Source organism: Camelus ferus, chromosome 13 (assembly GCF_009834535.1).
Source record: "Camelus ferus isolate YT-003-E chromosome 13, BCGSAC_Cfer_1.0, whole genome shotgun sequence".
NCBI lineage: Eukaryota > Metazoa > Chordata > Mammalia > Artiodactyla > Camelidae > Camelus > Camelus ferus.
The window spans coordinates 48,586,797-48,612,660 of record NC_045708.1 but is presented as its reverse complement, the minus strand read 5'-3'; the positions used below and the strand labels follow the sequence as shown (position 1 = coordinate 48,612,660).

General features: G+C 37.6%; 1 protein-coding gene across 6 annotated transcripts in view; it reads right to left on the bottom strand.

Moving 5' to 3' along the window:
- LEPR (leptin receptor) overlaps positions 1-24,729 on the bottom strand; it is a 93,708-nt gene extending 68,979 nt beyond the window's left edge. For 3 of the 6 annotated variants that reach the window (XR_004325128.1, XM_032494502.1, XM_032494501.1), the window contains exons 1-2: positions 24,597-24,729; positions 563-638 (exon numbers count right to left, since the gene is read on the bottom strand). Coding sequence is in view for 2 of the 6 variants with exons in the window: in XM_032494502.1 (XP_032350393.1) it covers positions 563-602 (40 nt within the window). In the remaining 4 variants the exon portion in view is untranslated. Of the gene's footprint in view, positions 1-562; positions 639-24,230; positions 24,258-24,596 lie in introns of those variants that run through there. The other 3 variants (XR_004325130.1, XR_004325129.1, XR_004325131.1) reach the window with 3 other exon arrangements.
- Positions 24,730-25,864: the final 1,135 nt, after the last annotated feature.

Sequence of the window (25,864 nt, the reverse complement as noted above, 5' to 3'; positions counted from 1 at the left end):
AATCTATAGAAATACTCTCCCAAATACACAAAGAAATATGTATATGAATTTCAATGCAGCATTATTTGTCACAGAAAAAAGAAGTATCTATCAACGAGGAATTGGCCAAATAAATTAATAATTTAAGATATATTCATACAGTTCATTGCCATGCAACCATTAAATAAGTACACTGGTAAATACTGACAAGTTGTGATGATAGATTGAAAAGCTGTTAAGTGGAAAAAAGAAAAGCACAGAGCAATAGGTATAGATCAATTCTATTTTTGCAACTAGAGATATGAATGTGTATGTGTCTATGTGTGCGTGTCTTATGGTTCGGGAGGGATACACATCAGGTTGTTGCCAGGAGGTTGGAAATGGCTTTCTTTCTCACATTGTTTCCAAAGGGTTAGAAAGAGTTTTCATTTTCACACTTACATGTTTGCTCTGTTTGCATTTTTAATCATGAGCATAAAAATTCCTAACTGGAAATGGGACAGTCAGTTAGGCATTAAAGGAAACAGCATCTCTAGAGCAAAATGTCCCCTACATATGGGCAGTTAAAAAGCAAATAACTTACCCCAATGTAACAAAGCCACATAGAATTTTTGACAGATCATCTTACTTCAGAGACGTACACCTGAAAAACAGTAAATCTAAAACAAATACACACATACATCAAAAACGGATATACATACAAGCTGCCTGTGGAAAATATAAAAGAAAGAGGATCATAAATAAGAATTCTTTAAATTTTAATCCTCTATAATACTTTGGATCAATATTGGTGCCTCAAATGAACCTAAAACTGTAAGTTATACATTAATTCCTATACACATGCTATTTTACCTAGTTAAATATAAGCCACATGTTCATATATTCATATATGGCTTAATCAAAAAAAGTCAACGTTCTTTTAAGATATGAAAACCCAGGAGAGGTGTGATAGGATAAGATTGAATTTTTAACTAAACAAAAGTGCTCAGAATGTTAATTAAGCATGTACAGTTGATTTAACATTATTTGTATTGCAGTTTTCTTTTTTTTTGTACTCAGTTCTTAAATTTCTCTTATTTCCTAAAGCCTTTATCTTTTTATCTTACTATAAAGCCAAATGATTATAGCATAGGATATGACTGCATATCTATTTAAGAAAGAGGAGAAAATTTTCCAGTACACTTTTGGAAATCCCTTGTTCTTTTGCAAATGAGGTAATATTCACATTGAAAAGTTAACAGTAATTGAGGGAAAGTCTGATGGCTTCATATATGCAAATGATGGGGATGACTTCAGAGATAAGCTTTCCCATGAATTCTACTCAATTTGAAATATATCATGAATAAGATTATTTATACTACTATGTCATAAAATCAAATGGTAGTATAATTTTAATATATTGGTCTTAAAATTGTAATGAAACACTAAAGGCTTTCGACATTCTGATCGTTTTTATTATCTCATATTAGGGATTCAGTTCTGCATGAAAATTAATCTGAGGTAAAAAGCCCTGAACTGGATGTCAGGAGTCTTGCGTGCCCATCGAGACTTTGACTAACCAGCTGTAGGACTTGGGACGTCAGCTCTCTCGGCCTCAGGTTCCTCACCTACCAATCACCCTGATGGACGAGATGACCTCTACAATCCCTTTCAGAGCTGCCTTTGATGCTGAGAGACTTTAGTATAAAACAGAAATCACAGCTTGACCACAAAGAATATTATAAAATATTAAGTGATAAACATGTCTCGTAAGTCATACCTGAGAATTTTTAGCACAAGATGAGTAAATAAAAATATGTGTTTGTTTAGTTCACAACTTACATGACACCTAGAAAGAAAATGGATGGGTATGACCATTTTGTAGTCTGGTAAATTTGTCTGTCAAACTATGAGTTTTTCCAGCAGGATTTTATTTCCTCGCACACCTGACATCACAATGGTTCTTTAGGATTTCTAGAAATCAGTTCCGTTTGGAATCTTCATTATCTTATGGTACTTAAATGTGTGCAAATTCTAGGTAGCTTTTTATGCTACCTGCTTCTGATACAACATTTTCTCATAAAATAAACCCAAGGGCAATTTCATAATCAGGATGTGTCATAGATACAGCATATCCAAGTGTTTCGACTGAACTGACTAGTGACTAATAATTCAGTCAAACAATTGATTTGACTCACTTTTAACCCAACTGATCCTCTGAGTTAAGTTACCAAATAAATCATATTGTTTTTCCTTACATAAGACAACCATTCTTTTATTTAATGTTCTATGAAAAACACAAACTATTCTTATGGTATGAAATCTTGCAATCAGGTTTCACTCTTATGTAACAGAGAAACAATCTCAAGTGTGAAGAGGGCATAGATATAACACTGAAGAGACTTTGAAAGGTGATACCTTATTGAGACACAAAGAAAGAAATATTTATATGCTCCCTAAATTGTACCAGAAAGGAATATAAGGAGGTTTACAAAAACACAAGCAATACAGAAAATGACAGAAATTTTAAACCATGAGAAAAAAAAAAAAGCAAGCAAAGGGAAAGTTAATGGTAAGGTGACCAAAATAAATGTAATATACAAAATGTCATTAATTTGAATTCATTTCCTAAAGATGAGCTATTAATTTGTTTTAAGCTTTTTTATGGCCAAACTGTTCAATTATAAATTCAGAGTCCTTAAAATAAAATGAAACCAACAGCTTAGGGGGAAAGTAGGAGTAATCTTATCACTAAGAATAGAAAGTTTTGCCTGAGTGACTTCACGGGATAACAATATCCTCATAAACATCTTAACGGTACCAGAGTCTCATGGGAATTTCAAAATGCAATCAATAATATCTCACCCCTTCCACCGCCAGCACCATTATCTCTTCAGAAGAACCTTCTAACTGGTCCTCCTGTTGCAGCCCTGGCTCCCCAATTCAGTCTGTTCTCAACGCAGTAGCCAGAGCAGTCTTGGTAATGTATGAGTCAGATCATGTCTCTCTTTTCCAAAACACTGCAGGGCTCACCTTTTCACTCAGAGTGAAAGTCCAAGTCCTGTGCAAAATTCCAAGGTCCTGGGTCTCTATTGCCTCTCTGACGTCATCAACGGCTGCTCACCCCATTGCTCAAGTCACCTTTTCAGAAAAGCCTTCCCTGACCAGCCCACCTAAAATTCCAACACCTTCCCCACCTCGCCATGTCATATCTGCTGTTGTTTAATTTTTTCTCCTTATTACTTGCGACTATCTAACATGAATATGATTTGTTATTTTTCTTGTTCATTTTCTAACTCTTGTTAGAATGCAAACTCCACTAGACCAAAGGATTTTTTGACTGTTTCCTTTTCATCATGATATATCCTTCCCACACAGAAGCCTGCCTCTCATACAGAAGGTGCCCATATATATTAACTGAATAAGTGGGTAAATGAATGAGCAAATAAGTGGCAAGATATGACTCTTGAAATATTCTTCAAAATTGGCTTGTGGCATCACAGCAAGACAAAATTGAACAAAAGCAGTCTTTAAAAGAGGCATTTTAATATCATTCAGTTACAGTTCTTTGAGAATCTGTCTTGATGCCAGAGAGAACTTCAGAATGGTGATTCTTAACTATTTTTGGATCACACACCTTGTTGAGAATTTGGTGAGAGTCACGTCCCAATTGATAGGAACAGGCACACACACCTAAAATTAGGGCTATAATTTCAAGGAGTTACTAAACTCTCTGAAATTTATCCAAGGCACTCAGAATAAGAATTCCTAGTGTAGATTAATGGAGTGCACATTCCTCTATAATTGTAGCTCCATGAATTGAGTCACTTACAGACAACAAGCTCTGAGGAGCTTGAGATAATATAGCCTAGTGTTTCTCCTGGAATGTAATCATCCCATGTTGATAGTTACAAGGAGTAATGTGTCTTATCTGAAATATCTGAAGAAATCTTTAATAAAGTATACAAAGGTTCACTCATAGTCGGATCTAAATGACACACCCATGATATCTGGATGTACAGGCACTAATTCAATTTGCATAATATACCAAACACAGTAAGTATATTAAAAATGCCAATAATACTTCAGCTGTTACTAAACTTTAAATGAAAGGAAAAATCAAAATCCATATTCTACAGAATTATCATGTTATCAGATTGTTTAACATCTATTGTAGAGAATTTTCTGAGTTATTTTTATGGATCAAATTCTACTTATATACAGACATAAGAGTTTCAATTAGTGTTTGAATCAGTGGTTGCGCAGAAAAAAAATTAATTACAACTTGCTCCAATAATCTCAGAAAGTCTCCAGATCTGTGGAAAAGTTTACGAGTAAGAAAAGCAATTCTGACAATTCTATTGCTTTGATGAACAAACTCAGTGAGCTCCATCTGCCACTAATTTTTGCTTTTACTTTCTGCTAGAGAAGCAGCCATGTATCTTTCACTTAGACAACAACATTTAAGTATTTTATTTAAATATAAACGAAAAACACTATTTCTTAAAGTGTCAAAATTTAACAAATATAGCCTGGTCTACTTCTAGTAACCTCACCATTTTCAGTATGTTTACTTTTACTTCTTCACTTAGGATGGAAATTGGTCATATTATTTCCATCAAATAGCTGTTATAGCCTTAAATTATTTTTTAATTAAAAAATAAACTTCTATCATCCTGGTATAAGCATTTGTCCCTTTGAAAAGATCATTTCAAGTACTTTAATTCCTGATATGACTCGAATTGTGTGTTCTTGCTGTAAATCAATTCCTTAAAATTAGAGTAATAAGCTATGATTTATAGACCTTGTTACCAAAGTCAACACAGTTGAATCAGAATAGGCATCTTACTGACATACCAAGTAACTTAAAATCTGTACATAAATCAGCTCATTTAAATAATTGAATATTTGGTAAAATGTAAGTTACTACACAGGGTGCTATAAATATAAAAAATTAAGAGGAAATCCTCATTTACTTTAAGAAATAACATTATTTTATGATTTTTTTAAAATGTCAAAGTACTATAATACCTGAATGAATAAAAGTGCCATGGGACTTCAGATTCAAGATGGCAAACTGAACAAACTGACCTTCTCTTCCACCTGATATGCCTTTAGAATTATAGTAAAGTCAAACAAGTTAGAACAGAGAGAATGAGGGGACCCACAGCAAAAAAGAGATTTGCACAAATTTCTGGAAGATGAAGCAAAGACTAACAAGGTAGAATGAAGGAAGTAACTACCTAGGGTATTTGGGTAAGATGCAGTCATCAATGAGGAAACAAACTTACTTGGGGAACCCCTGGATGTTGGGTGGTTGGTCTGTATATGTAATATTTGACTTCTTTATCCCCTCATAAACAATTCATGGCAGCCAAATCTATCTCCCTGTAACTGTCAGGGTTGTGGTTTACAAACAACCAAAACCAACTCTGGCTAGTTTAAGTAGAAAATGAATTTATTAAAAATTAATCAGAATATATTAAAGATGATTGGGTACCTCACAGAACCTCCATGAGGACCAGAGAATCGAGCCAATACAGCACAAAGCTAAGAACCACACCCAAAATCCAATGTAGAATTGCTCTAGAAAAGACAGCCCTACATAGTGCCAGAACAAATAATCCTAAAATGTATATGAAACCACAGAAGACCCAGAATTGTCAAAGCAATCTTGAGGAAAAAGAACTAAGCTGGAGGAATAATGCTCCCAGACTTCAAGCAATACTACAGAGCTATAGTAATCAAAACAGCATGATACTGGCACAAAGACAGACATACAGATCAACGGAACAGAACAGAGTCCAGAAATAAACCCACACGCCTAGAGTCAAATAATCTTCGATAAGGGAAGCAATAATATACAATGTAGAAAAGACCACCTCTTCAGCAAGTGGTGCTGGGCAAACTGGACAGCCGCATGTCAATCAACGGAGTTAGAGCACTCCCTCACTCTGTACACAAAAATAAACTCAAAATGGCTTAAAGACTTAAATATAAAGACATGACACCATAAAACTCCTAGAACATAGGTGAAACATTCTCTGACATAAATTGTAGCAATGTTTTCTTAAGTCAGTCTCCCAAGGCAAAAGAAAGAAAGCAAAAATGAACAAATAGGACTTAATCAAACATAAGCTTTTGCACAGCAAAGGAAACCATAAACAAAATAAAAAGACAACATACAGAATGAGAGAAAAGATTTACAAATGATGTGAACAACAAGGCTTTAATTTCCAGAATATACAAACAACTCATACAATTCAATAACAAACAAACAAACAAACAACCCAATCAGAAAATGGGCAGAAGGCCTAAACAGACATTTCTCCAAAAAAGACATCCAGATGGCCAACAGGCATGTGAAAAGATGCTCAGCATTGCTAATTATTACAGAAATGCAAATCAAAACTACAATGAAGTATCAACTCACACTAGTCAGAATGGCCATCATCCAACAGTCTACAAATAATAAATACTGGAGAGGGTGTGGAGAAAAGGGAACTCTCTTAACTGTTGGTGGGAATGTAAATTGGTGCAGCCACTATAGAGAACACTATGAAGGTTCCTTAAAAAAACTAAAAACTGACTTTCCATATAGTCCAACAATCCCACTCCTGGGCATATATCTGGAAAAGATGAAAGCTCTAATTCAAAAAGATGCATGCACCCCAATGATCACAGCAGCACTGCTTTCAATAGCCAAGACCTGGAAGCAAACTAAGTGTCCATCAACAGATGACTGGATAAAGAAGAGGTGGGATATATACAATGGGATACTACTCAGACATTAAAAAAGAACGAAATAATGCCATTTGCAGGAACATGCATGAAGCTAGAGATTACCATACCAAGTGAAGTAAGTCAGACAGAGAAAGACAAATATGTGGAATCAAAAAAAATAATACAAGTGAATTTATTTACAAAACAAAAACAGACCCACAGACATAGAAAACAAACTTATGATTACCAAAGGGGAAGAGTTGTGGACGGATAAATTAGGAGTATGGGATTAACAGATAAGCACTACTACATACAAAATAGATAAACAACAAAGATTTACTGTAGAGAATAGGGAACTATATTCAATATCTTGTGACAAACTATAATGGAAAAGAATTTTTAAAAGAATATAGATATATACATATTTACATGTATAATCAAATCACTTTGCTAGATACTTGAAACTAACACCATATTGTAAACCAACTATATTTCAATTAAAAAAAAAAAAAAAGACAGCCCTGACGGCACACCAGGACACTGTACTGTTATAACTGAAACCACAGTGCCTACCATCTCCGAGTTCCTCTAAACTCTTCTACTCGTTCATGTCCCACACTTCTGATCTAAAATCTGGCATGAATGCCTCAAAGTGGTAAAACCTAGTTCACAGTCTACATGCAGACAAGCCAGGAAACTTGGGAAAATATGGATTTATAATGTGGGGAATTTCCCAAACACAAGCAAAGTATTCAAAGGTGTCAAATGGCCAAAGAGAATTAAACATTTTCCTTTATACTCCTGTATGATAAAGGGGTTAGAGGAAATAGAAGTTATTCGAGGAGAACTCAGGCTTCTAGCATAGGCTTGGCACCACCATGGTAGAGCCCTTACACATCCTGACACTTAAGGGCATAGGCCTTCAGCATAAATGGCAGCTCCTTATTCAAATGCCTACAGTGAAGCACTTCCCGTGACAGACAATGCCCACATACAAAGAATTCGCATTCTCCCTATTTTTCTCTTAATAGCCACATTGAATGGAGACAAGAGCTAAGACATGAAGAAAGCCTTCAGCATAATGGAAAATTTTTGTAAACGGAAAGATTTAAAGAAAAAAAAGAAAGCCTTTCACAGGGGACACAGAGATAAATCAGAGGAAAAAAAATAACTTTAACAAATGTTAATGAGTATTTTCAGAGACTGGTCAGAAGACTTTGCAACCACAAATTCAAAGACTGTTCTAACAAAGGAATATCAGAGGAAGAAAAAGCTTTGGAAAATTTAAACACATAGTTACAAAAAAAAAAAGTTTCAATGGAAAGGTTAGAAAACATATTTGCATAATTTATTCCTCCCCAAAGTGTGTTTGTGGGGGAGGGCAAGGTCAAGTAATTCTTACCCAACCAATAGCATTTCCAGAAAAAAAAAAAGAATAAAGAGAAAAATGATCAGTGAAATAATACAAAAAATTTTTCCAGAGCTCGTAAGAGACCCAAGTCTCTAAACTGAAAAAAAGCCAAATTCCAAGGAGGAGGAATGGAAAAAAAAATCGATCCCTAATCATTAAGAAATTACAGAAAACTGAAGAAGAGAATGAGGTAGGAAGTTTCCAGAGAAGAAGAAACATCATTTAGGTAATGAAAAACAGAATTAAAACAAATGTTTCATCTAAAACACTGAATTCTAGAAAACAATCCTGTAATGACAGATGGAAAATCATTTACAGTTTAAACTTCTATTAGCCAATCAAGCAAGTATCAGAGCAAAACAAACACATTTTCAATAATGCAGTGACTTAGAAAATTTATATCCTTTGAATCTCTTTCTCAGAACTAACTTTACAACAGATTCCAGCAAAATGAGGAGTAAGCCAAGGAAGAGGTATTCAGGGATCAGGATCCAGGGAAGCTTGACTGCAACCCAGTTGATGGCTCCACAGACTTGAGAAAGATCTGTCCAGAGAGCAGATGGAGTACAGATGACCCCTGAACGGAAATGGCCAGGAGGAAGGTGAGGGTGGAAGGCAACTACATATTTATCATGCATAACAAGATTCTGAAGCTGCAAAAACTTGAAAACAAAACAAACCAAAAACAGAATAACACAAGGGAAAAAAGAAGTCTTGGTTCAAAATTGAAGCCAGTAGTCCAAATAAGAATATGAGTTCAATGGACTTCAAAAAGAATAATGAAATGGATTCCTAAATAAATAAATAAATAAAATGATTAAAAAACTGAAATTAAGGATATAATAAAGGCCCACATACCTTCTCCAAATAAGAAAAAATAAAGTTAACTGGAAAAAGCTTTATGGAAAGTCCTGATCTAAATATGAGCTGAAATAACATATGGCATAATCTTGAGCAAATGCTGGAATTAAAGAATCTATTTGAAAAAAGGAATAATTAACCTTAACCTTGATTTCTAGGAACATTCCCCTTTGGGTGGCTGAGGAGTCATCCTGAATGAAGTAATCCTACAACCCTTCTTGGTTCTGCAGTGAGTAATATTTACAAAGTCATAATAACATTAATGCTACTATTTATCGACTTCAAATTTTTGGCCTAACCAATAGACAAAAATGAAAGATTTGATTACAAATACCAAACATAAAATATTATCAATCTTCTTACTGTACAGTTGTCAAAATTTGGGTGGTGTAATTATATAAGGAGAGATGGTAGGAAGGTAAAGGGTGAAATAACACAACCTCATGAAGCAGAGAGTCAAGAGAAACGATCTGTAGTGAACGGAACAAGAAATGGTGGTGGAATTACAAAAGCAACCAAAAAAAGAGGTCGGAAAATTGATACAATTATACATGGAGGAGGGAGAGAGAAAGAAGGTGAAATTAGTAAGCTAAACTATTTCCTACCATGGTACCTGTTCAAAGTGGTTAATGAAAAGAAAAAGAGGAAAAAAGTCAGAATAAGCTTCTTTAGCCCTACAGAGTAGACGATGGAAGAACTAAAACCAGAGATGGCTTAAGTGAGTTGTTCTCAGGATCAAGAATAAAAGAGAAGGGAGTGAGGCAAGGGACTATTTGTTTCATTACAGTAGGTTTTTGTAACCATGTGCGTGGATTATTTTCTTGCAAAAGTATTATATAATCCTTTTAATTAAATTAAGTGTTATGGGATTTCAAAAAATTAGATACTAACAAAGTCGTGGGAGCCAATTAAAGGTTCACAGAAGTAAAATTTTAGTTGAACTTCAAGAAATACAAAGGGAGAGAGTAATGTATGTCTTCTATTTTAAGATTCACAGTATTTTAACACCTCTGACACCAAGATCTTTGTTAAAATCGATGTCATCTTACAGTTACTGATGGCCTTGTAGCAGCTGTGACTTAGCTGTCATTAACTGCATATGTACAAGTAAGGGCGCTTTCCTAATGACAGACTGGATAATTTTAAGCCATCAATATTTCGGTCAACAAACTGTTTAAAGACTATTTAAGGAAGAAATATGAGCCCTGAATGTTGTCTGAAAAATATTCTGTGGACATCTTTTGCTAAGATCAATATAGAGCATAAATTTTGCAAAATGGACCAACTTAAAAGAAAATCTCGGAAATGACAGTGAACCATTCTTTTATCAAGTGCTATATCACAAATATTCTTGATAGCACAGAGTATGATATGGTTTGGGAAAATACTGCCATCAACAGTGCTAAGTTGAAAAGTGATTCAGGAAAACCAGATTCTGGATATGAAAAGAATTCCTTAATAGATTTCTCTGAGTTTTACTTTCCTTATGAGAGTGATATGATTTAAACAAAAATCCTTATCTAAATAATTCTAAAGCAGCACTTGAAAGAGGTAGGTAAATAAAACAAAAATTCTAAATGATGAGAAAGCACTGTAAAATAGTTAAATATGCAGTTTTTTTCTTTTTTAGCAGTACAAAAATGGTGGTGTATCTGAAAAATCCACGATGTCTTACATTTAAAGGACTACAACTTACTGGAAAGAGTAATTAGTTACCTCTAATTTGGATAAATCATAACAGATTCGGTAAAGGAGTGAGCATTTAACTGCCCCTTGAAGAAGGGGGTGGAATATGAAGCATCTCATAAATATAAAAAAAGATTTTCCTGCAAAACCTATGATCAGTTAAAACAAAGATCAATCAAGGGGTATCAATAAAAGACAACAGGACCTCCTCTGTAAGAATTGATTTGCAAGTTCAGAACAGTATTAGTCAAAAGACCAGGAAGCCACTTGCCAGATGACTGCTTTTTATAGAAAGGATATTTTTACATCCTGTTTGTTCTGTGCGAAAACCTTTTCCTTTCCCAAATCAGACCTGTGACCAGCAGTGTTATAGTAAGACATCCATATCACTAAGAGAAATAGTAGGGTACCTGCTGGGTAGGTCCAGTATGATAAGTATGTCATAATTCTAAGAGATAACAGCTTAATAATATAACAGCAGCTACAATTACTAGATGCTTATTATGTATGTGCCAGCATGTCTTCCCTCCCTGTTTATGCATATGCACATATATGCATACACACACACACGCACACGTGTGTGTGTGTGATTTATTTTCTCTTTCATCTCCTACACTGACCAGGTTGATTCAGAAAATCTGTTGGTGCATACAGAAATCTAATTGTTTGATTATCTCATAGGTTTAGACACCCAGATAACAGCTGCTAGTTAAAGCAAAATGAGAAAATATAATTCTGAGAAAAACTAAGTTGTCCCACGCCTTCACTAAACAGCTATTTGGTAACAGCTGTTCTTAAACATGAGTTCACATTTTTAAAGCCTATTATAATACCATTATAGAAGCTCCTGAGAATCTCTACTTGGCTCAAACCTTGAGCTATTATCTAGTATGAACAGATAAAACACTTCTACGTTCCCATAAACTTTATAGAAATTTCTGGTCCAAGAGTAGTTTCTCTCTCTCTCTCTCTCTCTCTCTCCCCTCTTTGCCCCCATTCCCGCCCTTCCTCCTTCTCTCCTTGTCTTTCTCATTCACTATTATAGACAGATAGATAGACAGACAGACAGACAGACAGACAAGCAGGCAGACAGAGATCTGTAAGTCTGTACTGTTTCTGGAATTTCCCCTTTAATTGGTAAACACTTTAAAATTTGACATTCATGCTACAATTAATACCCCTTTAGAGTGTCTTCAGTTGGGTCATTTTTATTTGCTAGTCCATAGTACTCTAGTTTGATTTAAAGAGGTCCATAGGAATATGAAAACGAATATATGTATGTATATGCATGACTGGGACATTGTGCTGTACAGGAGAAATTGATCTATTGTAACTGATTGTACTTTAATTTAAATAAATAGATAGATAGATAAACAAACAAATAAATAAAAATAAAGGGTACCACAAAGCTTTGTTAAAACAGTTCTCAAATGCCTGACTCTCTCCTTGAAGACCACCCACAGTCCACAGACAACGGATCCCGCAGCTCTATTCTCTCCTCTGCAAGTCTCCATGTTACACTAAGCAGAGCCACAGCTATAACTCAGCCAGCTGGATCATCAAAGATGCCCAGGCCAGGCAAACACTCTTCCACACAAACTGAAGATGGACTGCATTCACTGTGGGGGACATGTTACTGGTATCACAAAATTATGTAAGTGGGAAGAATCTAGCCTACCAATTTTACAGAAGAATAAGTGGCTTGCTGACTTTCCTTCGGCGAGAATCAATATCCACAAAAACTTCACATAGCCTACCTTAAACATATTGAGTGTTCACATTCTGGAAAGGATTTTAAACTTCCAAGTTGATGGCACTTGAATTAGACGGTGATTTTTACTACATAGCCAGAATTTTTGTGTCTGTTTTTCTTATAAACATTTACTAAAACTCACTTAAACACATTACAGTGGCATTAATCACATCTTTAAGCTCAGCATGTCGGCAATGTATATTCAAGGATTACAAGAGTGGATATTTTTGGTTTTCATGTTGAAGCCAATAGGAAGCATGAGGATAATCATGAGTTGGAACTATTGAAAAAGGTTGCTAAACATATAAATATGTATTTTTAAATATCCCCTTAATAAAGCCCTATGGAAACAGAAATATAACTCAAGAGAATCACTCCAAATTGATGACCATTCAGCAGGAATATATAATAATTTTAAATGTGTACATATATTATAGTACAACCTCAAAATAACATATGCTTATTATAATGTAGCTTCAAAATATATAAGGTGAAAGTTCAGAGCAATACAACAAAAAAGCAGAAATCCACATACACAGTAGAAAATTTTAATATACTCTCCTAAAGAATGAATAGAACAGCAGAAACAAAATACATGAAGATATATGAGGTTGAAACAACACTAACAAATGACACTGGAACAAAAACATTAACAAGTTTGACATACATTGAACTCAGCTCTCCCAAACTGTAGATTTCATGTTCCTTTTGAGCATTAATAGGGCATTTACAAAAACCTGACCACATACAAAGACATAACGTGAACAATTTGAAAAAGGATTACACCCAATCTTATACATGAATATAGACTTTTTAAAATCCTTAGCAAAATATTAGTGAATGGAAATCTGCAATGGATAAAAAGCTCATATAGCATGAGTAGGACTGTCACAGTGAAGGTAGTGAGGGAGGGGACTACTATGATCTAATATTTTAAAAATCAATTAATATAATTCACTCACTAATAAATTGAAGGAGAAAAAGCATTTGATTATATAAGCAAATATTAAAAAGCCTTTGATAAGTCAAAAACCATTCATGACAAAAACCTGTTTGCAAGCTAGAAATGGAAGGAAAGTATTAAATCTGAAAAGGGGTATCTACCAAAACCCAAAGCAAACATCATTCTTAATATAAAATGATTTCCCCTGTCAGCACTTCAAATCAACATATTTAAGGTCCTAATCAAGGTAGGAAGGGAAGTGGGAAAAGTTTAAGGATTATAAAAGAAGAAAAAAACTGTCGAATTTCATAAATTACAAGAAAGGTGGAAAATCCCAAAGGATCTGTATGTAGGTTATTTAACTGAATTACAAAATTCAGCAAGGTGGCTGATGAAAAGTTTAACTATATGAAACCAAGTATTTTAAATACTTCCCAACCTAGTCTATGAGGCCAGTATTACTCTGATACCAAAACCAAAGACATCACAATAAAAGGAAACTACTGGCCAACATCCCTTATGAATATAGGTGCAAAAACAATAGGAAGCCAAATCCAGCAATGTATGCACTGTGACCAGTAAGATTTATCTCAGGAATGCAGGCTTGGTTTAAATATGAAAATCAATGTATCTATCAATTGTAATAACAGAATAAAAGACATGATTATCTCAACAGAAAAAGCATTTGACAAACCCCAATGCCATTTCATGACAAAAACATTCAACTAGGAATAGAAGAGAACTTCTCCAACTTGATAACAGCTACATATGAAAACCCATAGCTAACATCATACTTAATGGTCAAAGACTGGATGCTTCCCTGCTAAAGAATAAGACAAAGTTACTTGCTTGCACTTTCTATTCAACTGGAGGTTTTAACCAGGGCAACTGGGCAAGAAAAAGAAATAGAAGGCATCCATATTAGAAAGAGAGAAGTAAAACAATCTCTATTCTCAGATGACATGATCTTGTACATAGAAAATGCTAAGGAATTCACAAAAAGTACATTACACCTAATAAATAAGTTCAGCAAGGTTGCAAAATACAAGAATAATGTAAAAATCATTTATATTTCTATACATTAGCAATGAACAATCTGAAATAAAATTAAAAGATAATTCCATTTTCAATAACATCAGAAAGAATAAAACACTTAGGGACATTTTCAACAAAAGAAGTACAACTATTTGTATGCTGAACACTATAAAACATCACTGAAAGAAATTAAAGAATACCTAAATAAATGGAAAAACATCCCATGTTAATGAATTGAAAGACTTAATTTTGTTGAGATGATAATACTTCTTAAATTAATCTCACATTCAATGCAAACCCTTCAAAATTCTAGCTACATTTTGTGCAGAAATTGACAAGCTGATTCTAAAATTTATATGGATATGCAAGGGAATAGATAAAACAATACTGAAAAAGAACTAAGTTGGGGTAGTCACTTCTGATTTTCAAAACTTGCTTCAGTGGAAGAAGCAAGATGGCGGAGTAGAAGGCTGCTCATAGCTCACCCTCTCCCACAAATACACCAAAACTCACATCTACGGACCTACTCAGCCAACCAGAGCACCTGCCAAACTCCGACAGAACATCGCCCTCTTCGAAAGACACAGACGCCAAAAATCTGGTAGGAGAAAAGGAAAAAAGAAAGAAGAAAAAGCAAAACAGCGCAGGACCGATCCCGTGGGGAGGGAGGGGCAAAGGAGGACTAGCGCTCGTTTGCTGGGTCTCCCCTCTCCAACAGAGAGGCCAGCAGGACGGAGGGGGAGCCTCTGAGGCTCAGATCTGCCTTGAGCATCCCTTGACTGACAGAACTTAAATGGGCACAGAGGGTCCCCGCTGACACCCAGCCCGAGACGTGAGCCGGCAGCAGAGGGCCAGGACAGGCCGCCCAAGCCGGGCGGAGGACTGGGGCGGCTGCACTGAGGCAGCCCTGGGGGACTGCAGGGGGCTGTGCGCTGTGGCTGGGAGGGGATACGGAGCAGAACAACCTCAGTCCCCTGCAAACTGCGATAAAAGCAAAGCAACATGGCTGGTGTGCCCTGGGGGGAGGGGCGCCATAGGCTTTGTCTCCTCAGACCTGCGCCCATTACTGGTGCTTCTCTCGAGAAGAGAGGCAGGGCGCAGCCACAGCTGCCATCTCCTCCTGTGCGCAGCGCCCGGATGGCGGGTGGGCCGGAGACCTGAATCCACACCCAGGGGCTCCACAACCTTCTGGGCAGGACTGAGACTTATTTACAACCTGAGGCAGATAGAATCTTTCTGCCCTGGCAGCTCAGAGAACTCGCACTGCCAAGACAAACAAGGAGCTGAGATTTGGCACGGAGCAGGGGCGGGGCCATTCCTTGGTCTTCCCGGAGCCCGCCTTCAGAGCGCCGAACCGAGGCAGAGCCGGCAGCTACACAGAGCAGCAGAGTGACCAGCGCTGGGAGAGGGTGGGTGGCCAACCGTCTTCCTGGCAGGAACGCAGCACCTGACCACAGTGCTGGGAGGGGATGTGATCCACCCACCTGCCTCACCTGGAGTGCAGCATCTGACTGCAGCATCAGGAGGGTGAGCGACCCACCCGCCCACCAGGTAAGAGCTCAGCACCTGACCCAGCGATGGGAGGGGGCACGATCTGCTAGCCAACAGCCACTGGGAGCAGCACAGACGAGGGCGCCAACAAAGGGCCTCTGGAAACAGCAAGCTGAGTTCACGAAACAGGGCGAAGACACAAAGACCTCTCAATAAAATCAGTAAGAGCACAGCATCTCCAGGAGAACTAGATAACTGATACTCCTTAAGCCACAGTGCCAGAGCGATATGAGCAATATGAAGAAGCAGAGGAACCACTCCAAATTAAAAGATCAAGAGAAATCCCCTGAAACCATGATCAAGGAAATAGACATTGATGGCCTACTAGATCAAGATTTCAAAAAAAGACTGATCAAAGTACTGAAGGAACTAAAAGAAATAGTGTTTAGAGATACAAAATATGTCAAAAATGAAATAGAAGCTATAAAGAAGAACCAAGTAGAATTAGTAAACTCATTTGCGGAGATAAGAGCTGACCTAAAGGCTGTACAAAGCAAGCCAGATAATGCAGAGGAACGAATAAGTGACCTAGAAGACAGGACCACAGAAAGCACCCAATCAGAACAGCTGAAAGAAAACCAAATAAAAAACAATGAAAACAATATAAGGGACCTATGGGATAATATAAAGTGTGCCAATCTACGCATAATAGGGGTTCCAGAAGGGGAAGAAAGAACAAAGGGAATTGAAAAGGTATTTGAAGAAATCATGACTGAAAACTTCCCAAACCTAAAGGAATCATATATCCAAGTACAGGAGGCTTAGAGGGTCCCAAACAGGAAGAACCCAAACAGACCCACACCAAGACATATCATAATCAAGATGGCCAGAGACAAGGATAAAGAAATGATTCTAAAGGCAGCAAGAGAAAAACGAAGAGTGAGTTACAAGGGAACCCCCATAAAGCTCTCAGCTGATTTCTGTACACAAACACTACAGGCCAGAAGGGAGTGGCAAGATATATTCAAAGTCCTGAATGAAAAAAAGATGCAGCCTAGGATACTCTATCCAGCAAGGCTATCCTTTAGAATAGAAGGAGAGATAAAGAACTTCACAGACAAGCAAAAACTAAAAGAGTTTAGCAACACTAAACTCATGCTAAAAGAAATATTGACAGGTCTAGTCTAAATAGAAAAGAAGCAGGATGCTACAAAAATGAGAAACTCATAACTGGAAAGGAGGTAACTGCCATGAATTACAAAAAGCATAAACACAAAATTGTAAGAGAAGACATCTAAATCATTAAGAGTGGGAGAGGGAAGCAAGGAAAGCCACTGTGGAAAACAGTATAGAGATTCCTCAAAAGACTAGGAATAGACTTACCATATGACCCAGGAATCCTGCTCCTGGGCATCTATCCAGAAGGAACTCTACTTCAAAATGACACCTGCACCCCAATGTTCATAGCAGCACTATTTACAATAGCCAAGACATGGAAACAGCCTAAATGTCCATCAACAGATGACTGGATAAAGAAGCTGTGGTATATTTATATGATGGAATACTATTCAGCCACAAAAACCGACAACATAATGCCATATGCAGCAACATGGATGTTCCTGGAGAATGTCACTCTAAGTGAAGTAAGCCAGTAAGAGAAAGAAAAATACCATATGAGATCACTCATATGCGGAATCTAAAAAAAAAAAAACAAAAACAAAAACATAAACACAAAATAGAAACTGACTCAAAGACATAGAATACAAACTTGTGGTTGCCAAGGGGGAAGGGGGTGGGAAGGGACACACTGGGATTTTAAAATGCAGAATAGATAAAAAAGATTATAGCACAGGGAAATATATACAAGATCTTGGTAGCTCATACTGAAAAAAAAAATGTGACAATGAATGTGTATATGTTCATGTATGACTGAAAAATTGTGCTCTACACTAGAATTTGACACAACATTGTACAATGACTATTACTCAATAAAAAAGTGTAAAAAAGGAAAAAAACTTGCTTCAAAGCTCCAGTAATCAAGACAGTGTGGCACCTTATATAAGGATAGAATTATAGATCAATGGAGTAGAATTGAGATTCCAGAAATAAACCCTTACATATTTAGCAAATTGATTTTTGACAAGACATATAGACATGAGGAAAGAATGGCCTTTTCAACAAATGGTGCTAGGACAAGCAGATAATCACATGCAAAAGAGTGAAGTTGGCTTTAAAAGACCCAGAATTGCCAAAGCAATCCTGAGGGAAACGGATGACCCTCCCAAACTTCAAACAATACCACGAAGCTACAGTAATCAAAACACTGTGATACTGGCACAAAAACATACATATGGATCAATGGCAAAGAACAGAGAGCCCAGAAATAAACCCACCCACTTACAGGCAATTAATCAAAGGAGGCAAGAATATACAATGGAGAAAAGACAGTCTCCTCAGCAAGTGGTGCTGGGAAAACTGGACAGCTGCTTGTAAATCAGTGAAGTTAGAACACTCCCTCACACCATAAGCAAAAATAAACTCAAAATGGCTTAAAGAGTGAAACATAAGACAAGACACTATAAACCTTCTAGAAGAAAACATAGGCAAAACATTCTCTGACGTACATCTCAGCAATGGTCTCCTAGGGCAGTCTACCCAGGCATTAGAAATAAAAGCAAAAACAAACAAATAGGACCTAATTAAAATTATAAGCTTTTGCACAGCAAAGGAAACCATAAACAAAACAAACAGACAATCTATGGAATGGGAGAAAATATTTGCAAATGATGAGACTGACAAGGGCTTAATTTCCAGAATATACAAATACTTCATACAATTTAATAACAAACAACCCAATACAAAACTGGGCAGAAGACCTAAACAAGCAATTCAATGAAGACATACAAATGGCCAATATGCACATGAAAAAATGCTCAATATTGCTAATTATCAGAGAAATGCACCAAAACTACAATGAAGTAAAAAAAAAAAAAGCATAAATACAAAACAGAAACAGACTCATAGACATAGAATACAATGTTATGGTTGCCAAGGGGGTGGGAGGTGCGAAGGGATAGACGGGATTTCAAAATTGTATTAAAGATAAACAAGATTATACTGTATAGCACAGGGAAATATACACAAGATCTTATGGTAGCACACAGAGAAAAAAATGTGACAATGAATATATATGTTCATGTATAACTGAAAAATCGTTCTCTACACTGGAATTTGACACATTGTAAAATGATTATAAATCAATAAAAAATGTTATATTCTTAAAAAAAAAAACTACAATGAAGTATCACCTCACATCAGTCAGAATGGCTATCATTAAAAAGACCACAAATGATAAATGCTGGAGAGGGTATGGAGAAAAGGGAACTCTCCTACACTGTTGGTGGGAATGTAGTTTGGTGCAGCCATTATGGAAAACAGTATGAAGATTCCTCAAAAAACTAAAAATAGACTTACTCTATGATCCAGCAATCCCCTGAGCATATATCCAGAGAAAACTCTAATTTGAAAAGATACATGCACCCCAATGTTCATAGAAGCACTATTTACAGCAGCCAACACATGGAAACAACCTAAATGTCCATCAACAGATGATTGGATAAAGCAAATATACATATATATATACACACACATATACACACATATATACACAATGGAATACTACTCAGCCATTAAAAAACAATAAAATGATGCTGTTGGCATCAACATGGATGGACTCTGAAAATCATCATTCTAAGTGAAGTAAGCCAGAAAGAGAAGGAAAAATACCGTATGCTATCACTTACATGTGGAATCTTAAAAAAAAAGACACAAATGAACTTATTTACAAAACAGAAACAGACACACAGACATAGAAAACAAACTTATACTGACTGGAGGGAAAGGGGATGGGAAAGGATAAATTGGGAGTTCACGATTTGCAGATACTAACTACTATATATAAAATAGGTAAGTGTAAACTGTATAGCGCAGGGAACACTATACAATATCTGCAGTAACCTATAATGAAAACTAATATGAAAAGGAATATAATGTATGCATACATATAACTGAAACATTATGCTGTACAAGAGAAATTGACATAACATTGTAAACTGACTATAATAATTTTTTTAAATATGCAGCTCCTGTGAATAAATCTATCAAGAAGATGTTCAAGAACTCCTAAGAGAAAATTTAGACTATGCTTACATTTATTATATTAGAGATGATGTAAATATATTAAGAGACAGTCATAGATTCTAGGATTGAATATTTAAAAGATATCAATTTCCTTATAATTGTTTATAGACTCAAAACAATCCCAATACAATCTCCATTAAATTCCTAACGGATTTTTTAGAACTTGAAAAGTTGATTCAAAAAATATATATGGAAAAATGCAAAAGCCCAAGGAATGCTATAGTATGGCTGAAAAAACTGCACAAAGGAGGATTCCTCCCCCTACTTACCAGACAGCAAGACTTAATTTGAATCTGTAGTAATTACAGACAGAGACTAAAGGAACAAATGCAGTGCCTAGAAACAGACTCACACATATATCAACTCTTGATACTTGAAAATAGTAAGTATTTGTTGTTTTAAGCCACTAAATTTGGAAGTAATTTGTTACACAGCAATAGATGACTAATACACTGCTGCTCACCAGTATTCCCAGATGCATTTCTTTTTTCAGCACAGAGAAAGATTAACCTTCCCCATCTCCTTGAAGTTAGGTATATCACATGACTTCTTTTGCTTCTAAAGTGTAAATCATTCATGTTGCTTCCAGATGGAGGCATTTAAAGCTATTTCATGATTATCCACACTTTCTTTTCCCATATTACACCAACTGGGAAAGTCCTGTGCTCCAGATTGTACAACAGAATGATGGGGGTTCCTTGAATTTAGACCTTTAAATTTCTGAGAATAGCTGCCCTGAACAGTTGCCTTAATCCATAGGAAACTGTGTGAATGAAAAATAAGCCTTTATAGCCTTAAGTCAATGAGACTTGGGGATTATTTGTTATCACAGCATAACCTAGCCTATTCTACAGATACTAAGCTCAATCTCACCAGTAATTAAATAAACTGCAATGAAATAATACATATCCACCAGCTGCACAAAAATTAAAAGTTCTGATAATACTAAATTTTGGCAGAGATGTACAGTCATCCAAATGGAAATGCTGAATAGGCAGCTGGATATAGAGGTACGAAGTTCAAAGGGAGAAGTCAATCACTGAGCTATCATTTTCAAGTCATCAGTGTACAATTTCAGAGATTGCATGAACTCCCCAAAGAGTATAGAGAAAAAAGAGCTCTCAAGGGCTAACACTTAAGGCATTTAGGTTAAAAATTCTGAGAGAAGAGAGATTAGCAAGGGAAACAGAAAGCAACGGCTAGTGAAGAAGGAGGAAAGTCCAGAGTACATGGTGTCCGGGAAGTCAACAAAGAAATATTACAAAGAGCAGAGAGTGATAACTGTGACACTGCTACCAACTGGTGAAGTCAGATCAAATGTGAGTGACAACTGACAACTGGATTTAGGAAAGGTGGTGTCACCAGTGACTGTGACAGGAATAGTTTTGACAGAGTACTGAAAACAAATGAGTGGTAGAAATGGGTTTAAGAGAACATATGTGGAATATAAAAACGAATATATGTATGTTCCTATATGACTGAAGCATTGTGCTGTACACCAGAAATTGACACAACATTGTAAACTGACTATACTTCAATAAAAATATATGTAAAAAAGAGAAAATGTGAAGAAATGAATTGATAGTAGGGATATAGACAACTCTTTTTAAAAATTTATGTTTGAAAATGGAGCAGAAATGGCTTAGTCTCACAAACATAACGTTAAGCAAAAGAATTTATGAAAGAATGCTTCCTATAGTCATATACATTTTTTTAAAGCAAAATGAAATGTGATTAGGAAGGAACAGGCAAGAAGTTTCTTGGTATTGGCATGTTCTCTTTCTTGCATGGTGAATAATGGGGTATTAGCCTTAAAATTATCTGTTCTAATGATTAGCTGTATCATTTGTCAACCAGTACATCTGTGTTATGTACCTCTTCTCCCTATATATGTCATAGTTTAAAGTGTTAAAAAAATGTTTACGATTAATAAGATCATGTGTGTGAAAAGACAACAGGTGACAGGACTATGGCATTGTAAAAGTTTTAAAAAGCATTTGAGAAGGCATATTTCAAACTATCAGTAGACTTAATTTGAACTGAAACTCCAAAAGGTTATATGTGTACTAGGTCTGGTCAGTAGGTGAACATCTGTGCCTCTCTGATTTAATTAAAACTGGAATTTGTAAATCGCATAAAATCTTAAGAATTAGAGCAGACCGTAAGCCCCTTTCTTCATTTTTAACTCCACAGGGCATTTTTTTTCAGTATGCGTTTGGCTCTCAGTGTGAAAAATGCAGCACAATATCTGCCAAGGAAATTCTTTTCTTTTTCTGGATATTTTTTAAGTTTTATTTCCAAGATCCCCTTGGGATATTGCACTTCACAAACACAAACCATTTAGTTACATAATAGTGATCTAACTGTGAAGACAAGATTGTTTTTTCTTAGTAAATTCATTACCAAAGAGGAATAGAGCTTCTGCCAACCATGATGACTCTCCCAAGTCATGAATGAGTTGGCCCAGGAGTAGTCAGAGCCATCCACTGTTTTCAGTTGTTTTCCAACAAGTGAGTAGAAGCCAGGGTATCTGAGTTCTACTACTCTCTGTTCATTCAACAACCAATTTCCTTAACTCTTTGAGCATCTCTTTCAAAGGAAATGATCACCTGCTTCACCAGAGATTATAAGGGGAGACAAATGCCTGAATGACTGATGACACTTCCAGTACAAAGGTGGAAAAACAATGAAAATAAATTTAAATGTGTCCATAAAAGAATACTTCAGATCTATTCCATTCTCCCAAACAGAATACAAAGCACATGCTGGGTGGGGACACATTCTTTTATTTTAGATCAAAGCCGCCAAAAAGAGCCAGAGACACTTCTAAAAGCTATCCTAACTACTGATGACTAAGTCTCAAATAATTCTGGATTACAAGGAACAACAGAAGCTATTCTAACATTCTCTGCTCAAATACAAACCAACAGTTGTTTGTTGTTTGTTTTTTATCAAGAGGAAATAAAAGGTTCACTGACACTTTATAGTACACACTTCTTGTACAACATTGTGTGTGTGTGTCAATTCCTAATTTCTGATTTATCTGTTTAGTTAACCTCTGCTATTTTCTGGGACTTATTCCAAAATAACTAAAATGCAATACTAAAATTGGCATCTCTGCTATTAAGCTTAATTTCAGAGAGGTTCTAAAGTGGTCTGAAACCACTTTTTTAATATTCTGCACACAACTTCATGCTAAAAAGTAACAAACACTGTTCACGAGCAGTAATTGATGGGAAAGGTGCAATTTCTGTTTCCTCCAAATATAAAATACAGAAAGAGAATAAGTACTATGCTAAAGCCACATGTTTTTGCTTCAGTGGTACAAATACTAACTTCAAGTTGAACACTATTCTTTAAGCTAGACTGAGAGATGATCTAAATATTTACCTACAAGCTATATATTTCTGAGCTCTTTTAAGTGTTTTTCTCTTTAATTTTTGGTTGGAAAACCCTAAAAGCATAAGTCATAAATACATATAAACAGATGCCAAGATCTCAAAATAGGTTTTTTTTTTAATTTCATGAAAGTATGAACCTAGCAATGTTTGCAACATGTTAAACAGTTAAAGAATTATAAATTTTTAAGTTGGGAAACATCTTGGATATTATCAAAAGGCCCTCAGAATTTTAATCCAACCCTCTAACTTGACAGATGAGGAAACTGAGGCCCAGCGAGGTTAAGCTAACCACAGCTGCCACAGTAAATCGCAAATCATATCAAAATCCAGATATTCTGACTCCAGAATAAATCCAGAGCTCTGAAAGAGCATTTGTTTTTAATATACTTTAATACTTAAGGAAATGAATGTTAACAGAGGACCGTCCAAGCAGCCCCTCAATATATGGAACTCCCTCAGGCTTACAAGAGCCAGTCTTGTCTTCCACTTGCAAACCCAAGTCCTAGAAATAGCACCCAAAATTACCACTTTCTCAGATGGCCTCATCCTACCTGGGGTTTCCAAAGTGATTCCTGGTTGGGTCACTTTTTCTCATCTCTACAAGCCCCTTACAATAAGTGCTTTGACTGGGATTGGGTTTTGTTGTTTTATTAATTTGGTTGGGGAGGGCAGGATAAGCAGCTCAGGGCTAAACCACCCCTACAGTACAATTTTTTTTTCTTTTGTCATCCAAAGCAACAAATCCTTACTCTGGACCCCAGGGCTTACTGGTTTCTGTCGCAGTGCCTTCAGTCTTCAAAGTAGGAAGGAGACCTGGAGGAGTTGGAGGGGTGGCATGACCTTTGGGGGCGCCCGCAGGTGCGCGCCCAGGTTGGGCGGTCGGCTCTCCGCCGCGCGCCGGGATCCTCCTCGCCCCGAGGGCCTCCCGAGCGCCTGCCCCGGGGGAGCGAGGGCCCCGCCGCCCGCCAGGCGCGTGCCCGTCGGGTGGCACCGCGGGATCGGCCCCGGCCTCCCGGTCCCCCAGGTGGCCCGCGGGCTCCGGAGGGCCACGCGCGTCCCGCGCCCGGCTCCTCGAGCGGCCGGGAGCCGGAAGAGACTGCAGAACGGGTTTAAGGAAAGAGAGTTGGGTCCCACCTCGAGGCTGGGGTCCAACCCAGGCGGAGGCAGAGATGGCGGCGGCGCGGGGGCTCCGGCACCTGCGTCGCTCGCGCTGGGCCGGCCGTGGGCTCTGCGGTGGGGCGGCTCCAAACTCGTCGCCGAAGGTACCGGGCAACTCTCCGGAGCGAGGAGGCAGCGGGGTGTGGGAGGAGGGGCTGAGGGGGAGCGCGGGGGAGAGGAGGGGAGAGGAGGGAGAGGAGGGGGTGCCGGGGAGAGAAGGAAGGGGAGAGGCCGCTGCCCGCCCGCGCGCCCCGCGCCCTCCGCCGCCGCTCGGGGAGGGGAGAAGAGGCCCCCCGAGCCGCCGGGGGCGGCGGCGCAGGTGACTTGGACGGCCGTGAGAATGCGACTGCGCGTGGCCGCGGCCTCGGGGAGGAAAAGTGAGGAGTTTGGGAAGAAGGGCCCCCCTGCCCGCAGAGAGGCCGAGAGTCCAGGCGAAGCCAGCGGAAGGTGGCGCCGCTACTTCACGCAGGTGTCGGCTCCCGCGCGCCCACCCTGAGCCGGTGGGTCTCAGACCCTGGGCTGGGCGCTGGGGCTCCTCTGCCCCTCCCACTTCCAGACTTCCCAGCCTCCGCTGCATCAGGTGTGCGAAATGCTGCAATAAAGACGCCAGTAACCAGGACGAGCGGGAAAGGAGAGCGAAATGGAAAAGACCAGAAGCAGTGAGGTATTGAGTTTCCTGTCACCAAGACTGTTTCGGCTGAACATAGTTATGCTTGTCAGGAAGCCTAAAGAGTGCACACATGCTTCTAGTGAGGGGTTGAACTACATGACCACTTCTCTTTCAATCTTGGGATTCAATAGAATTTGACATAGTAAGGAAAAAAAAAAAATCCGTCCTTAAACAGTCTGATTCCAACCCCAAAGTAATAAGCACTTTCTTGCTCTCCAGTCAAAATGTTTACACATTGGTTTGTTTATTTAGTAATATACTTTTACTGAGGACCTACTATGTGCCAGACTATATGCTAGGTGCAGTTATTATTGAACTTGGAGTTATGACAAGCAAGTATTCATATAATTACTGTGTGATGGGTGAGATGAAGGAAACCAATAGGGTGAGGAAGAAAGAAAATTGAACTACTCTAGATTGGGTGGATGGTTAATTTTCAAAGATCTCTAGAAATGAACTTACCTGACACCCTCATAGAAAGAGACATTGGAAACAGAGAGAACCTAGCCCAGAGATGCATAGAACTAGAAGCAATGTCTGCCTGCTCCTAGACCCTGCCACTTGGCCAACCTGT